At 42.6% G+C, this 18,764-nt stretch overlaps 2 protein-coding genes across 8 annotated transcripts in view; both read left to right on the top strand.

Moving 5' to 3' along the window:
- LOC116712074 (NACHT, LRR and PYD domains-containing protein 3-like) overlaps positions 1-18,764 on the top strand; it is a 1,065,068-nt gene that overhangs the window by 437,686 nt on the left and 608,618 nt on the right. The window lies entirely within an intron of this gene.
- Positions 1-18,764, top strand: part of LOC116712078 (sodium channel protein type 4 subunit alpha-like) — a 120,945-nt gene that overhangs the window by 8,384 nt on the left and 93,797 nt on the right. The window contains exons 2-4 of the mRNA XM_032551855.1: positions 16,003-16,167; positions 17,311-17,454; positions 17,890-18,008. Of these exons, the coding sequence (XP_032407746.1) occupies positions 16,045-16,167; positions 17,311-17,454; positions 17,890-18,008 (386 nt within the window). The 5' untranslated portion in view covers positions 16,003-16,044. The remainder of the gene's footprint in view (positions 1-16,002; positions 16,168-17,310; positions 17,455-17,889; positions 18,009-18,764) is intronic.

Raw genomic sequence — 18,764 nt, 5'->3', positions numbered from 1 at the left:
GGTTCTGCTGCGGTTCAGAACCGGTCTGCCTCTGAACCATCGGGTCAGGAAACGAGGATCGGTTCTGTTCAGAGAAACAAACACTCACAACATCCAACCTGTTTATCGCCGTGGCGATCAGCTTAACAGGTTGCTTATTGATTCTGCCTGTCTCCACACACACACACACACACACACACACACACACGCACACCCACACACACACACACACACACACACACACACGCTGCGACCCAGTTCCAGCCCGCCTGTCTCCTCCGTTCTGCTCTCCGTCTCAGCGCCGCGCCTCCTGCTGCTCTCGGGTCGCTCCCTCCTGGCTGAGCGGGTCTCTTCCTATTAGGACCGGGTTCTGCTTCAGCACGTCTGATTGGCCGGTTCGGGTGCCATGACGATGAGCCCAGAGCTCCGCCCACATGTTGGGACGCACAGAACCACAAACCATCAGGTTTTAATGAGTCGGAGGGAAAGAGAGCGACTCCAGGTTGTACACTGTAGCTAATCTGGAAAGTGTGGAGTGCTTTTTTTCCCCTCTCCATCCCATAATATGGCTGTCTGGATGTTCATGGAGGTGAAGCTTCATCTCAGCTTTTCCTCCAGGACTGATGTGGAATTACCTCCATCCTTCAGCTTCCTGTCCCACAGCATGATGCTGCCACCACCGTGTTTAGCCAGAGGGATGGTGTTCAGAAAGTGCTAAATTACTTCATCTATGACAAAATGTTTCTCCTGTTTGGTAAGAGAAATAATCTGCCAGTGAAACTGGAACATTTAAAGAATTTTAAAGAACTTTTATTTCTAAAAAATGTTTTTAATTTAGTTTTTTGAGTGTAATGAGACGTTTTCACTAGAAACTAAACCAGAAATGTTCTGGAACGTTTTGTTTTTACAGTGTATCGGACCACGATGTTAAAACCCAAACTGGTTCTGTTCTGGACATTTCCTGGTTCCACGGCGCTGCTGTTTGGACCCGTTCTGGATCGGTTCTGGTCTGGTTCTGGTTCTGTTCTAAGGACCTAAACAGGCGCCGGCTCTCCTGATCTGGTCCAGAACCTGTGAACCGGATCCAAACGGTTCCTCTGTTTCTGTGTGCTGCAGGTTTTTCTGCTGCGTATTGCCGTGGAAACGCTTCATCCTGCGTCTAATTTTATCCTCCTGTCCTCGTAGTTCTGAGAATAAAAACTCAGACGATGTTTTTCTGCCTTCATTCTGTGGAAGGACGAGCTTTCAGAACCGACAAACCGGATCAGAACAAACTGAGGCAGGTTTCTGTTCGCTTACAGATTATCCTGCTTCAAATTTCTGCCAAAAACTCAAAAACATTTTCAAACTGAAAAATTTCAACATTTTTCTAGAAAATTTCAGATAAAATAATAATTTAAGCTACAAACTGATATTTATTCCAGTTTAACCTGACCCGTTGTTCAAATCGAGATGATTCAACATGAAATAAACGTTTTGAAAGCAGTTTATATATTTATTTGGTAGAAATAAAAAGTTGCACTACATCTAAAGAAAAATCCAATTTTAAACATAAAAACTTTGAACATCTAAAGATGCAAAAAGACCCAAAAGAGAAAAGAAAAATATTTAGTTTTATTTTAAATGAGTAACAAAACCCCCAAAATGTTTAAAGTTCATTTAGATACAAACCATAAAATCTAGATAAATATCTTCTGGGTGGAAACATTTTGATCCAGACGTTTTAAAGTTGTAACTTTTTCATTTTATTCATCAGAATTGATGAAATATTTACCATTTTTAAGGTTTTGATGGATCCTCAGCTGACGGATCCGACCTGCTGGTTCCCGTCGCCGAGACTCTAACATGTAGCCATCATGTGAATGGAGGTCTTCCTCCTCCTCCTCTTCCTCCTCTGTCTGCTGCAGAACTGGAGCAGAACGGTTGGAAGTGACGAAGCTAAAACGGGTGACGAGCCGCAAGTCTGACCTCCTTTGGAGCTAAATTAAAACGAACCTGAATATTGATGCCTAATGAAGGCAGGAAGGTGTGTGTGTGTGTGCGCGCGCGCGCGTGTGTGTGTGTGTGTGTGTGAGATGACGAGGCTAAAGCCCGGCCTGAATACGCAGCAGGAGCCGGGTCAGAGTTCAGGTGGAACGGGTCGTTTCTGACACATCAGGCGGATTCAAACTGGTCCAAACAGAACAAAATGTTTTTCTTGTTTTTGGCTGAATCAGGGATGAAACCCGTCCTGACTGGACCTCAGGATCTCCACCATCAGAACCGCCGTCCAGAGGTCAGCCGGGTCACAGGAACTTGGACTTTCCTGATTCTGTTATCATTTGGATCACTGATCCAGTTCGTCCACACAGTATTTTTCTTCCTGTTTTCTGACCAATCAGAGAGACACGCCCACTCTGGTTCTGGCTGGTTCTGGAGAAACTGGACCTGATGGTTCTGTGTAACCTGTCGGACCGCCTGTGATTCTGCTTCCTGTGTGAGGGGAGTAGTAACGCTGCGGATCCCCAGAAACGGCGGTAATCACCGTAGCAACGAGCATTGTAGAGTTAGCTGTTAGCTCGGCTGAAAGGAGGAAGCTGGTGGAGTGTTTGTTTCTTTTGGGCCGGTTCTGGTCGGGTTGAGGCCCAAAGCTGCGGGACGCACCTGTCATCAAGGTGTGTGTTGGAGAACAGAAATAAACACACTTAGCTTTGTCCCTGCATGGAGTCACTGATACATAACTCTGAGTGTGTGTGTGTGGGTGTGTGTGTGTGTGTGGGTGTGTGTGTGTGTGTGTGAGACTGAAACAACATCAAGCAGAAGATGAGAGGTCTCACACTCCACAGGCTGGTAATTTCCTCTGGGTGTGTGAGTGTGTGTGAGAAAGTGACAGCTGAGCGACGGAGCGCTGACACAGGAGAGGAGGAACGACAGAAATGTTAGGAAGGTGGAGGAAGAGGAGGAGGAGGAAGAGGAGGGGCGGATGAGAGGAGGAACGAAAACAGGGACGGACCGATGGACGGATGATGAAGTTCATTCAGTTTTATTATTTCCATCGTTTCTGCATTTTCGTTCTTTAATCTCGGGGATTTTGAGATTCATTCTTGGACAAGAATTTCTGATCATTTCAATTTTTGATAAAAATTTTTTCATAGTTTTTTGTTTCTTTTTACACAAACTATTAATCCATAGTTACTAATTTAATTTTAAATAATTCTTGTTTTATAAATAGTTTGTTACATTTTTATGTTTTTCCTATTTTTCTAGAATGAAAGCAGTAAAAAAGTGATTTGTAAATGTAATTATTTGTTTAATTGTTATTAATTATTAGTTATTTTATATATTATTGTTATTATATGAGGTATTTTTGCTTATTTTTATTGTTTTAGCCATATTAATAAATATATACTATTTATTTATTAATAATATAGAATTCATTAATTTATTTTTTAATATTATTTTTTAGAAACAAACCATAAGAATTGTACTCATATTAATAATCATTTTATAATTGATAAATTGTAGTATAGTGAAATCACAATAACAATACTAAATAATAATATTTAATATTTTTTATTTTGTAATATTATTATTAACTGCTTCATATATTTGATTTCTCAGTATCAAACATATCTTCATATGTTTGATACTGAGAAACATATAATAGTGTTATATGTTATATCATATAACACTATTATATGATAGTGTTATATGATATAACACTATCATATAATAGTGTTATATAATATAACACTATTATATGATAGTGTTTCATATAATTTATATATTAAATATATAATTTAATATATTTTTAAAGTGAATTATTTATTAAACATGAATTTATTTATTTACATATTGTTGGAGGAAGGAGACGTTTCCTGGATGTTCAGAGTGAAACTGCTTCTCTGTCCAAACACACCAGAGGGACGTCCCCGTCCCCCAGAGACAGCGGCACAAAGGTGCAGCTCGGGTTGCCAGGTTGCTTCTGCGGGTTGCCAGGTTGGTGTGGGTGTCAGTATCAGGCTGAACAGACAAACAGCTGCAGAGAGAGACGCCAGCTGGACGTCCAACTCAGACGTCCTGTTCAGTTCGCCTCTGTTCCTCAGTGTGTGTGTGTGAACACCCCCCCCCCCCCCCCCCCCACACACACACACACACACCGAGAGGTTAAAGTGAAGAAGCTTCTACTGGACATGATGAGGATAATTACCCACAATGCCGTCTGCTGTTGGAGCTTTAGCATCAGATGAGACTGTTGCTTAATTCATGACTTCTTCTGTTTTCTTTAACTCGTTCATTCTTTGCTCTCCATCTTTTCTTTTCCTTCTCTCTTGATCTTCCAGATTTTTTATTTTGTTTTTGATATTTTTTTCTCACTCATAGTTGGTATAAAACAGTTTTTTCCTTCTGTCCTCTGAGCCAATCAGCTGGCAGTTTCCTGGATCCTTCCCAGCCTCCTGATTGGCTGACAGCAGTGATGATTAGCGCTTTACAGTTAGCGCAGTTAGCTTTTAGAAACCCAAACATTAAGTTGTTTTTTTGAGTTCTGTGTTTTGGACCAGAGGAAAAGACAGCGATGCGTTCAGGGAACACCTGGAACGTTGGATAAATGCGATACTTTCGGTTCCTCTGGAAGCTGCAGGTCTGATATGAACTCATGGATCTGCTCTAGATCCCAAATTACTGCCCATTTCCCCCTCGCAGTCTGCATTAATGTTATTTATGTTTTCCTCCATGTTTGTTTAGTTTCCAGTGTGTTTTATGGTGGTTACCATGGTTACCTCGCTGCTAGAAAACTGTTAGCGCCCAGCTGGGGTTCGCATGTTCTCCGGTTCATCTCAGAAACGAGCGGGACGCTTTAATATTTACATGTTTACATCATAGATCATATCAGAAAACAAAATGACGGTGAGATCATCGTCCAGTTTAAAGCATTCATTTAATCTTATAATTTTAAGTCATATGGATTTATAAATAAACTTCAGGGAATATTTCAGACCGACAGAGTCCAGGAGACAAATTTAATCCTCACATGATTATTTGAAATATTTATTTTGAAGATCCGTTGATGTTTTTTGTTTTAGTGAGGAAGTTTTAGAGCCTGAATGTTTCTCTGTTGGCTAATAATTCTGCACATGATTCAACCAGAATCCAGTCAGAGGAAAACTTATTCACTGAAACGGCTCCAACATCGAACACTCACACACCGATGCATGCATGCTGCACATGCAAACTCATGCAAGGACACATAGCTTTCTATTTCTGTGTCTGTATCTCTTATTTCAGCCTGTTGTTCTCTGTTTATCAATTCACGTCCTGCAGCTCCTCCGTCTGAATTTATTATCCTCGCTCCGAACAGCAGAGTTAAATCTGTAGTAAATACAGTCGTGCCGTTGTGTTCCTGCCTGGGCGACGACTCCTTCAGGGGTTATCAGAAATCTGTGAGATGGACAGCTGCACGTTTCCTCGGCGGCCGAGGTGGTAAAAAATACAGCGACAAAATGAGACGGCCAGGAGAAAACGAGCCGAGTCGACCTGATAGATGATGATCAAAAAGGAGCAGAGGACAGAGGAGGTGAAGATGGAAGGAAGGAACTGAAGAAAAAAGATGAAAGAAACCAAGACAGTGAAGTGGAGAATAGAAAAATACAAAAACGGATCAAAAAAAATCTGAAAAAATTTGAAATTTAAAAAGTTCTGTAAATGCAGGGGTGAAGCTAAGAGGTGCCCTGGGGTGCCCACTGCCCTCTTCTCCCTGAAAATCTAATTTTGTTAATACATTTTCATACAATTTAAATGGACCACTAAATATTTCATGGAGTTTAAATATGGAAAAATATATTAAAAACAAAGATTGGATCACATTTATAAAAGAGAATAAATATAATATCTTTCTATTATTCATCTCTATATGTTTCTGTTTGCTAACAAAGGAGGTCAGTTAGAATGTCAGAGATTGGTTGAAGTCTAAAAAAAATAAGACATTTTTTTGTATGTTTCCTATGAAATAAAGGCTGAATACATTTATAACCGTATAGTATAGTCAAAGTCACATTTATTACAGCGTTTAGCTCAAACAGCTAGCCTGTCAGTGTTTATTCTGCTGAACCAATCAGCCAAAATCACCAGGTTCACCATTATGGGATGGTTTATATAGAAGCAAATTCATGAGTCAGACTGGCCAAGTCAAAGTCCAGATCTAAATCCTACTGAGAGTGTCATATAAATCAGAAAAAAACCCTTAAAACATCTTTAAATTTTTTTCCAGCTGCAGGTTGAGAATAAAGCCGTTTTTATCAAACATGAAGGATTTATTATCACCAGGGTTTGTAGCGGCAGCTAGCGGCGGCTAGCAGCTGCTGCTAATAATAACACTGATGCTAGTCCCAGAACACGGTGCCCAGTTTATGATGTCTGAGCTGCAGAATATGATGAGTTCTGCAGGTTCTGGTTCTGGCTTTTATTCAGGCTGTAGGACTCTGGGCCGTCGTCCAGCTACGTGTGACTGCAGAAGTGAATCCCATTTCTAATTTGTTTTCCTTCCAGAACGTTTTCTTCAGGTGGAAAATGTTCCGATGGATCCTTTCAATCTGTTATTGGAGGTTTTTGTTGGATGTGAAGCGTCTTTCTTCCTCCTGGAGGGTCTAACGACGCCATAAAGCATTTTATCTGCAACGCGACCTTGACCAGAATATGAACTGATGCCAGCTCTTATACGCGTGTGTGTGTGCGTGTGCGTGTGTGTGGGTGTGTGTGTGTGTGTGTGTGTGTGTGTGTGTTAATAACCTCAGCCAACACAATCAGTCCGGACTGTAGCTGAGACAATAGAGCCCGTTAATACAGAAATGAGGATGCGCGCTCGCTCTGTGTTGACTTGTTTTTGTCTCCATGTTTTGACCTTTCTGGGATAAATGACTCTCTGGGTTGCCATGGAGACGCACGGTGTCCCAATGGGACCAAACTTTTTTTTTTTTAACCGACAGTCAGTTTAGCTGATAATCCAGGAGTTTGAGATTCTGATAACAAAGTCTGAAAGCATCCAGTACGGGGGTCCATAAGGACCAAAACATGAGGCTGATGGGAAGGTTCTGGTACCGAACAGGTACCAGTACGGCCGTTATGATGTCATAACCTGCTTCAAACCATTAGCATCAAGCTAAATATTTTGTTAGCAAGCTAAATGTTTAACTTGATGACTAAATATCTCGGTAGGAAGTTAAATACTTAGTTTATAAATTATGTATTTTGCTTCAAACTAAATATTTATTTTTTATAGACGTTCACAAAATCCACCATTTTGTTTTTCGACAGTCCACCTCCGGTTATCAGCAAGTTAATTTGTATATTAGCTAAATAATTAGCTAGCTTGCTACCTATTTAATTTCAAACTAAATATTTAGCTCCGATCTAAATATTTTTTGATGCTACAACTAAATAATTATCGTGCTAAGTATTTAATTCGAAGCTAAATATTTAACTTGCTAACTAAATATTTAGCTCAAAGCTAAATCATTTCAAATAACATTTTTAGCTCGCTAACTACCTTGCTAACTATCTTATTTGAAGCTAAATATTTACCTTGCTAACTAAATATGTAGTTTGAAATGGTGACATCTTTAAATGAATGAAGAACACAAAGAAAATACGACTTTAAAAATGAAACTACAGTTTGCTCTTTGTGAGGCTAAATCACCTACTTACTGCTAAACCTTTTCCTACTGACTTCTTCACCTGCAGATACATTTTCTCTGAGTTACTGAATGAAAACGTTGAGTTGTGTGAAGCTCTAGCTAGTCAGGAAGCTAACCACTGCTACGCTGTTAGCTTCGGGTCTGGAGATGTTTCTGTGTTGGAAAAACGCAGCTGATGTTCAGCGTCGCCTCTTTGTGTAACCATCTGTGTTTGGGTTGAATGTGGGTCAAAGGTCATCCACATGACCTGAAACTATCATCTTCATTAGTCGCTAGCTAATCGTGCTAGCTAATCCATCAGGCTAGCAGGAAGGTTTGATCAAACTCATAGAAAACCTTCAGTTTTACTCACATTTCTAATGGAAAACTCGAGGAAAATGAGAAAAATATTAAAATTTCTCTGATTTCTTCATATTCTGAGTTATCAGCCTTCCTGCAGTCGCCTCGTCTCTGAGGTGAGTCAGGACAGGTGAGGAGCAGCAGGACGGCCTTGATGCTAACGCGCAGAGAGCCGCACGCCGGCCTGCGCTGGTCTGCAGGGTGAAGTCACACAGGTCCGAGTGTTCACCGAGTTAATGAGTCAGGCCCGATCAGTCAGGCCCGCTGGGAGCAGAACCGACTGATCCGAGTGGCTGTGACGGGCCGGCCGCGCAGGACACACCGCTTCACAGCCAAAAACAGAGTGAGACAGGAAACCAGAGAGAGAGAGAGACAGGGAACCAGAGAGAGAAAGACAGGGAACCAGAGAGAGAGAGACAGGGAACCAGAGAGAGAAAGACAGGGAACCAGAGAGAGAGAGAGACAGGGAACCAGAGAGAGAAAGAGAGGAAACCAGAGAGAGAGAGAGACAGGGAACCAGAGAGAGAGAGGAAACCAGAGAGAGAGAGAGACAGGGAACCAGAGAGAGAGAGAGACAGGAAACCAGAGAGAGAGAGAGACAGGGAACCAGAGAGAGAGAGGAAACCAGAGAGAGAGAGAGACAGGGAACCAGAGAGAGAGAGGAAACCAGAGAGAGAGAGAGACAGGGAACCAGAGAGAGAGAGAGACAGGAAACCAGAGAGAGAGAGAGACAGGGAACCAGAGAGAGAGAGACAGGGACAGGAACCAGAGAGAGAGAGAGCCAGGGAACCAGAGAGAGAAAGACAGGGACACCAGAGAGAGAGAGGACAGGGAACCAGAGAGCGAGAGGGAAACCAGAGAGCGAGAGGACAGGGAACCAGAGAGACGAAAGAGACAGGAACCAGAGAGAGAGGAGGAAACCAGAGAGAGAGAGACACGGGAACCAGAGAGAGAGAGAGAGAGAGACAGGGAACCAGAGAGAGAGAGAGGACAGGGAAATCCAGAGAGAGAGAGCCAGGAAACCAGAGAGAGGAGAGAGACATGGAAACCAGAGCAGAGAGAGACAGGAAACCAGAGAGAGAGAGAGACAGGAACCGAGCAGAGAGAGAGACAGGGACCAGAGAGAGAGAGAGACAGGGGAACCAGAGAGAGAGAGACAGGGAACCAGAGAGAGAGAGCAGACAGGGAACCAGAGAGAGAGAGACAGGGAACCAAGAGAGAGAGACAGGGAACCAGAGAGAGAGAGACAGGGAACCAGAGAGAGAGAGAGACAGGGAACCAGAGAGAGAGAGAGACAGGGAACCAGAGAGAGAGAGAGACAGGGAACCAGAGAGAGAGAGAGACAGGGAACCAGAGAGAGAGAGGAGACAGGGAACCAGAGAGAGAGAGAGACAAGGAACCAGAGAAGAAGAGAGGAGACAGGGAACCAGAGGAGAGAGAGAAAGGAAACAGAGAGAGAGAGACAGGAAGCCAGAGAGAGAGACAGGGAACCAGAGAGAGAGAGACAGGGAACCAGAGAGAGAGAGAGACAGGGAACCAGAGAGAGAGAGAGAGACAGGAAACCAGAGAGAGAGAGACAGGAAACCAGAGAGAGAGAGAGACAGGGAACCAGAGTGAGAGAGACAGGGAACCAGAGAGAGAGAGACAAGGAACCAGAGAGAGAGAGAGACAGGGAACCAGAGAGAGAGAGAAAGGAAACCAGAGAGAGAGAGACAGGAAGCCAGAGAGAGAGACAGGGAACCAGAGAGAGAGAGACAGGGAACCAGAGAGAGAGAGAGACAGGGAACCAGAGAGAGAGAGAGAGACAGGAAACCAGAGAGAGAGAGACAGGAAACCAGAGAGAGAGAGAGACAGGGAACCAGAGTGAGAGAGACAGGGAACCAGAGAGAGAGAGACAGGAAACCAGAGAGAGAATGAGAGACGGGAACCAGAGAGAGAGAGACAGGGAACCAGAGAGAGAGAGAGACAGGGAACCAGAGAGAGAATGAGAGACGGGAACCAGAGAGAGAGAGAGACAGGGAACCAGAGAGTGAGAGACAGGGAACCAGAGAGAGAGAGACAGGGAACCAGAGAGAGAATGAGAGACGGGAACCAGAGAGAGAGAGACAGGAAACCAGAGAGAGAATGAGAGACGGGAACCAGAGAGAGAGAGACAGGGAACCAGAGAGAGAGAGAGACAGGGAACCAGAGAGTGAGAGACAGGGAACCAGAGAGTGAGAGACAGGGAACCAGAGAGAGAGAGACAGGGAACCAGAGAGAGAGAGAGACAGGGAACCAGAGAGAGAGAGACAGGGAACCAGAGAGAGAGAGAGACAGGGAACCAGAGAGAGAGAGAAAGGAAACCAGAGAGAGAGAGACAGGAAGCCAGAGAGAGAGACAGGGAACCAGAGAGAGAGAGACAGGGAACCAGAGAGAGAGAGACAGGGAACCAGAGAGAGAGAGACAGGGAACCAGAGAGAGAGAGAGACAGGGAACCAGAGAGAGAGAGAAAGGAAACCAGAGAGAGAGAGACAGGAAGCCAGAGAGAGAGACAGGGAACCAGAGAGAGAGAGACAGGGAACCAGAGAGAGTGAGACAGGGAACCAGACAGAGAGAGAGACAGGGAACCAGAGAGAGAGAGAGACAGGGAACCAACAACCTGGTTTTGTTTTATTCAGTAAAGTCAGGATGTGGTCGTGTAACTCAGTGTTTCCATCCTGGTCCTCCAGACTTGCTGCCCTGCATGTTTTAGGTGTTTCCTTGCTTCAGTCCAGCTGATCTGAGTTGATGACTGATTAACACATTAAAGCAGTGAAACCTCTAAAACATGTAGGACAGTGGGCCTTGAGGACCAGGCATGGGAAACACTGGTCTAACTGTGTTGAGACGTTTCATCCATAAATCATCTTCAGCTCCTCATCGGCTCAGTTTGTTCCACAGAAGGAAAATCCAGAGAAATGAAGCGTTTATCTAACGAGACCTGATTCCTCGTCCCATAATGAGATGATTGAGAGAAACCTGGAGGTGATTCTCTGAGATAAAAACCTGCAGCAGATCCATCCACAGTCCTGACGCGCCTTTTTCAAACAAACTTACATTTATGTTAGATAAAAAAATTTAATAATTAAACAATGTTTTTCTTTTTTACCTTGTGCCACTAATCGCCTGCAACTTTTTACTCAGAAACAAACTTAGCAGTAAGTAAAATGGGACGAATCCATTCAACAGTCTTCAGTGCTGCTGGGGAGGCCGGTGACGCCGCAGCGGTTCTGCAGAACATTACATCACCAGATGTGGGGGAATCTCGTCCTGCATCGCCATGGCGACGCCCCGGTCCCATCAGTCCTCTGGCAGCCGGGCTTGGCGTCCTGCCTGGATCCACTGAATAATGTCCGTCGGGTCGGCGCTGTGACCGAACGCGCTTTCTCCTCTCAGACTAATTGAATTAAAGGTGCTGCGCTTTCCCACTGAAACACGGCACCTCGAATGCACCGCGTAGTCCATACATGTCCTGCTGGGTCCCATCAGGGTCCCATCAGGGTCCCATCAGCTCAGTCTAAAACTGATCGATTTGTCTTGTTGAGTCAACATTTATTGAGATCATTTCTGATGATCCTGATGATCTGATTGGTCAGACTGAAGCACCAGCCAGTGGGACGTTTTCAGTGAGTCAGGGAAGCAGCAGCGCCCCCTAACTGCAGCCCAGAACATCCAGGAAGTTCCTGGTTCTGGAGGAGGAACGGGTCTAGATGAACCAAGTGCAGCAGAACCATTCAGAGCTGAAGAGACTCGATACGGGCCGGTCCAGCAGAACTTCCCTTCCCGTCTGCAAGTTACACTGTAAAAACTAAAATTTATTTAGCCTCTCATAGGAGAAAAAAAGGCAGTTCATTTTTCAAAGTCATATTATTCAATTTACTTATTAAATCTTTATCTAACAAGCCAGATAGTTAGTTTGTTAGATAATTAGTTACGTATAAAGAAGTGGACTACCAAAATAAAAGCCATTTTACTTCTGGGGAACGTGACCCACAGCATGCTGCTGCCACCGCCGTGTCTCACTGCGGGTTTGATGCTCTTCTTTCAGTCGGTTTTTGGTTTCATGATTTCTAAATGTGAACCAGAGGAATCATCACAGAAATGGATTAAGAATTTACAATTTGAGGCTCAATAATCATAAAAACCTCAATTTTCATAAATCTAAAATATTCCTGAAGGTTTTTTAGCCTCTCTGGTGTTTTCGTTGCAGAATTTGGAGTAAATGTTTGGAAATTGAATCTGCAGTCGATAAAAGGATCAGTTTGTTCCAGAGGTTAAAATCACACGACGTGATGAGAGGAAACAGAGAGAGGAGGAAACGCTGCGAGGTTCGCTAAAGAACCCGATGGAGGCTGCATGAGAGGAAGAGCACACACACACACACACACACACACACCCACACACACACACACACAGAGGAGCAGTGCCTGGAAACACAGTAGTAAACATGCTGCATTCAACACTAAGAACGTTTTCATGGGAATCTTTTTACCGGATTCTGCTGTTGCTCCTGAATCTCCCTTTGTGGGAAAATAAAGGCTGTTTCTACTTTATTTTTTATTCTTGAGGGTGAAAACATTCATTTGGATCTCTGGTTTCCTCAGACTGACTTTAGTTTGGTTTAGTTTTAATTTTCCTTTAGCTTCCAACAGCAGCAGGATTTTCCTCCCAGTTATCAGAAAGTCCTGATTTAAGTTCTGATGTTTATAATTGGAGACATTAATGTTAATGTTTAACAGAAAAAATAAAATGGAGACATGGAGAGTTTAACATTTCTTGGTGTGTCTGAGTGTATAACTAGAAGAGTGCTATAATTAGTCTATTTAACATTTTAAACTCCTGCTTCGTCCGCCATTGTTCAGATAACTAAAATCTTCATTTTGACCTGCAATGCATCTTGGGAAAGTTTGGGCTGGGGAATATGCATCACAGTGACTTAATAAACATTAAAATGTGACCTCTGGATGTTTCTGCCCCTGAATTTGAACCCAAACCCAAATGAGCTGAAAATCCAAGATGGCCGACGCGTGAGGCTAGCTGAAGGAACAACCGCTTTGGTTCCTCGGAAATCCGTCTCATGTTTTCACTATTCGATCTATTAGTGAAAACGCCTCGTCAGTGTATAGATATATGAAATGTAAAGAGATAAATAAGAAATATTGGAGCTGATGGCGGTTGCCATGGCAACTGAGCATAAAACAAGCCAATCTCTGGTTTTCTTGCTTTCAACTGGAGTTGGTTGAATATTAATAAACATAAGTCATGTTTTGGCCATTAGTTTAGGAAGGTGGTGATATAATATTCAGTGTATCTTCCAGTCAGCCTGCCTTATCGCTGCTGTCATGTTGCTGCTTGTAGATAATTTCAGCAGGTTTATTGTTTCCCTGATGAGTCCTGAGCTTTTAGTACGTGACAAAGTGTGGCAGCAGAATGGAAAGCAGGGCTGAGGAGCTCATCAGGAGCTACTGTACTTGACGTCTGTGTGTGTGTGTGTGTGTGGGTGTGTGTGCGTGTGTGTGTGTGTGTGTGTGACTGAGTGGATGACAGCATTTGATAAGAACAGGAACCAGAGCCAACTTTTCCTTTCATGTGGACACAAACACACACTGCAGAAATCAGATTTGAGAGCTGTGAAGAAGAAATGCATGAAGGCTTGAAAAACGATGCCTGTCCAATCATTGGATTAGGCTCCGCAGCAGATGGCCTGGACACACACCTGTTAAACACTCACACACTCTCAGTCTAGGCTTTTGAAGCTAACAGCATTAGCTGCTAGCATGCTTCGCTTTCTTCTGCTTGGCTGCGGTAAACCACTACTGTCCACTGGGATTTCTAAATAAACCAGCAAAAGTTAACAGATTATTACTTCCTGAATGTTCAGCAGATTCACTGATTAAACTGGAAGCTGAACGAGGGTCTGTGGTTCCTTCAGCTACTGTAGCTAATATAGAAATCACTAATCAATCAATCAATCAATCAATCAATCAATCAATCAATCAGCTTTATTGTCAATTCCTCTTACATGTCCAGACATACAAGGGAATCGAAATGACGTTTCTCACTATCCCACAGTGATACAAGACAGGGCGTTACTAACATTGAGTAACAATAAAAGACACAGTCTAACTAAAATTATCCTAAACAATTAATAAATAGATGTACAATAACTAGACATATAGCGTAAAAAGTTTTACAACTGAGAATGTATATGTATATATATAAGTATATAGAGATGTACAGATAAAAAGTGGTTGCAGTTGTGCAAGGTTCTGGGTTTCTTCTTCTTCTTCTTCTTCTTCTTCAATTTATCAGGTCAATCAGTCTGATATATTTATAGGATTAAAAACAGGAATTATGTGTCATTCCCACTGAAAAATGTGTACTAGAGTTAAAAAACATAAAGTGAATTCTGTTGCTACTGCTTAAGTAAAACTGTCATTTGTTTATTAATTAAACTAATTTACTGATATTTCTTGATAGGAAACTTTAGCAACCAACTAGGAGGACAATAATAATAATAAAACAACAATCTAGGATACAAAGAGCTTTGGCAAAAAAATGAATGAAGCTTTGGCTAATTGTGAGTCAAAAAATAAGAAATAAAGAGCCTGTCAGAGTTCAGGATAGACGATTTTAGAATCATGAAACATCGGCTGGTCAGAACAAATCAGGAAATAATCATATCAGTAGTAATTACTCTATCCTGAAGATGCATTGTAGCATACACTGTGAACTTCTCTACGCTACGCTAACCTAGTTAGCTTAAAATTACTGATAGACAAAATATCTATATAAGAAACAAACCACAGTTGGGACTGGATTTGTTTTCAAGCTTAAATGGATTCCTATAAGTTAGCAGCTACTATAGTTGCTACATTAGCAGCTAATATGTTTGCTATGGGTTAGCAGCTTCTGTAGATGCTAAAGGTTAGCATCTATAAGAGCATCTAACTTTTATAGATGCTAAAGGTTAGCAGCTACTGTAGTGGTGACAGGTGGGCAGCTAATATTGTTGTTGCAGGTGAACAGGTGATGTAGTAGCTAAATGTTAGTGGCAGGTTTGAAGCTAGTTTAGTTGCTACATGTTAACAGCTAATATGTTTAAAACAAGTTAGCAGCCACTGGAGAATGTTGTTAGTAGCGTCTAATGATATTAGCCTTTATCTGGAATAATAAGTAATAACTATTTGTTACACTGCTTTACCTAAAATGCTTTCTGAAGATGTTTGCTAATCTTTGGCCTTTTGATGCTAATTTGAGAAAATATGTAACCCAGAAAGTAGCATCAACCTTCCTTCAGTGTTCAGGCTTCATTTATTCCTCTAACAGATATTTTCATACTGTGTTTCTAATTACTACACAGTATGTATTTATTTATCTTTTCACTCATTGCTAGAAAGTTAAATCTAATTGTTGGTATGATTCAGTCCATGGCACCTTAAAGCTGCAGATTATTGACTGCATCATTCATACCTTCAGCAGACAGTTGTTGTTTTTATGGGATCTCCTGTTGAAACTGGAACAAAGACCAGCTGATGGTTCAGAAATGGAGGGAACCCAGAGCGTACAGTAGGAAGCGTCAGGAGGAGGTAGATGAGTTTCTCCGGCTGATTGCTGCCTTTTCGAGCCTCTGAGTGCAGCTCTAATGACGAAGCCTGCGATGCTGTGGGTCGTCCTGAGCGGCAGGTCGCCGCCTCAGAGGACGTAATCAACCTGGCAGAGAAGAAACCGCCAAATCATCCTCACTCTGCAGGTCCTCGAATCAAACGCTCCTCATCTCATGATTTAACGATCCAAAATATTCTCAACAGGTGTCTGAACAGTCTGACATCCGATTACAGGAGGAGGCTCGTTTCTGGAGCAAAGGCATCAAAATATGAAAATACTCTGTTTTGGTCTGTTTGAGGCAGTTTAAAGTACACTTTGGTTGATGAAGAGCGAAGCAGAATAACGATATGAAATGCTGGACATCTAAGCGTGTCGTCTGTGTGTGCAGCTGGTATACCGGGCCAGGTAGCAGCAGGATCAGGATGAGAAGATGGCTGGCTATGTGTTTCCAATGGGACCAGAGAGCTTTAAGCGCTTCACGCCGGACTCCCTGGCGGCCATCGAACAGCGCATGGCCCAGGAGGAGGCCCGACGCAAAAAGCAGTACCAGGAGGTACGTATGGACCCGCCTGGCGCCCGCCTGGGCCAGCGCCCGCCTGGGAACATTAACCAGAAATGGAAACAGGAAGTAACCAGTTAAACACCTGAACAGTTTGTTAGCTAACCCAGGTTAGGCTTTATTGTTAGCTTACAGCCATCATTAGCTATAAATGAAAAATAAATAAGTTATTCTTATAAACATTAGAGGAACTCTGAAGTTAAACCTGTTAAAGTTTTCAACTGAAAACTGGAGGCAACATTTTGTTAAAACTGAAACGTTTAAGTTCCTGAGTGAAGCTGCCCTCCAGCCACTTCAAGTCTGATCAAGTTGGTGTCAAACATTTGAGCAGCAAAAACTTTTGTTTGTGCCGAAATCATTTTAAAGATGTTAATAAAAAGGTTTCCAGAGGTCAGAGGTCATCATCAAAAGCAGCACAAACGAAACATTTTGCTGCTCAAATATATTTAAGTTGATTGAAACCAAATTTAGTCTGTTTGGAAGAAAGTGGAGGTCCAACTTCACTCCGATTAAAACCCAGGAGGATTTTGTTTTGTTGGGTCAAATCGTGATGCTAAGCTAACTGACGCTACATTAATGCTCAGTTCAGAGTTTTTAAAAAAAAAGAAATTCTTTACTTATTTTTTGTGTAGTATTTTATACATTTCATTAAATGTGACTTCTGTGTGAACGCTTTCCGACCGCAAAGTGAGTCAGAGAAACAGAACGTTTCCGCCACGCAGCAGCGCTCTGTTTACGGCAGTAAAGATGGCCGCCGCCACCATCAGTGACGATGTTCGTTTTCTCAGAACATCGTCACCAGATCAGAACCAGACAAACAAAGTTTGCTTCAGCCGTCTGGTTATTTCATTATTATGACGCATCAATAACGTAAGAGTCGGATAAAATGCGTGTCAGTTATTTCCACATATAGAGGAACTTTATATGCAGATTTTTGGGGTGAGTAGATCTGAACCGGGCCGTTCAGATACTCTGAGAAAATCAGATATGAGCAAAATAAATCAAATTTTGGTCACATTTGGCAGTTTTACTCCAAAACAGAAAGTTCCTGTTCCCTCACTGAAAATACAAACAAAATGGACGAAGACAGACAAAACGCCATAATCATAAATGTTTATAAATGTTTTGTTTTCTAAGGACCTGGGCGATGTGGAGCTGCCCCGGCCCCGGCCCGACCTGGAGGCGGGGAAGCAGCTGCCCCGGATCTTTGCCGACATCCCGTCTCACCTGGTGGGCGTCCCCCTGGAGGACATCGACCCCTACTACTTCAGAGACAAGAGGGTAGCATCCTGTCCACATGCTTCCAACCAGACAGAAAATTAACTTTTCACAACAAGATCCTGGATTTATTTCCAGGTTTTGGCAGTGAAAGGCTTCCATACACCTGCTCTTGAAATTCAAAAGTTATTCTAAGAAAAACTGCTAAAACCTGCACTACTTATTATTATATCTGCATGTGAAATATTAAACGATTCTTTATGACTTTTAGCCAGTTATGACAGAACGACTTGTTTTCTCTCCAGATCTGCAGGTTTGTTCTAAACTCCTGAATGAGTCCAAACATTAAGCATCTAAATAATCCTGACCTCCATCATTCATTCATGTCTATCTCATAAAAACAGCAGCAACAGATTGTTTCTTTTTCTAAGATTGGGTCATATAGAAGAAAACGGTTAAATCATTTTTTGCAGTGAAGCGTTTCTGTTTCTCTTGCAGACTTTCATAGTGCTGAACAAAGGGAAGGCCATCTTCCGCTTCAGCGCCACGTCGGCGCTCTACATGTTCAGCCCGTTCCACCCCATCCGCCGGCTCGCCATCCGGATCCTGGTCCATTCATATCCTTCGCTCTGCTGGGGGTCAAAGGTCAGTCAGACTGGGTTGGTTTGAACTGAACCCGGTTGGACCCGATCTGTCGAGGCAGATCTGTGCTTATTGGAGTTTAAAGAACAGACGGTCATAATTAGACGATTAAAGGAACATTTCACTTATTTTACTCCCAGATATCAGCGGCTCAGTAAATGTCCTGGTTTTTAGTCCATCTGTGTTTTTAAACAAGCAGAAACAAGAAGCTGTTCAAACATCAGGAAACAGATTCTTGTTCTGACTCTAATCTCCACTGACCACAAACATCTCTGCTGACTTTTAATTTCAGATAAAACTCACTTGTTCTGCTCCCAGTCCAGCGATTAGCGCTGCCTTTAAATGGCAGCGAATAGATGGTGATGTAAGTGCATTTCCTCCATTAATCAACAAAATAATTAAGCTACTTTTTCTAAAAGCACTTGCTGCTGAAACACCAGCACACTGACTTATCCCATTAAAAGCTCAATTATGGCTGAAAACAAATCTATTTTCTCTCCTCCGAACATTAACAGCTCAGCAGGCTGGGCGGCTCTGCCTGGATTTAGAGCTGGAAGAAAACCACGAGTTTGTTCTGGAGGATGAATGTTTTTATTTCAGGATGTAGAAAAGTCTGGTTTGGTTGGTGAGGTGTGAATGCTAATCGACCTCTGACCTCTGGTCCGCCTACAAACCTCGGTCTGGGTTCAGTTTAAGTGAACTGGTTTGGTTTGAATGTGAACGCCAAGAGG

Source organism: Xiphophorus hellerii, chromosome 21 (genome assembly GCF_003331165.1).
Source record: "Xiphophorus hellerii strain 12219 chromosome 21, Xiphophorus_hellerii-4.1, whole genome shotgun sequence".
In the NCBI taxonomy this organism is placed as follows: Eukaryota; Metazoa; Chordata; class Actinopteri; order Cyprinodontiformes; family Poeciliidae; genus Xiphophorus; species Xiphophorus hellerii.
This window is presented reverse-complemented; position numbering and strand designations above follow the sequence as displayed.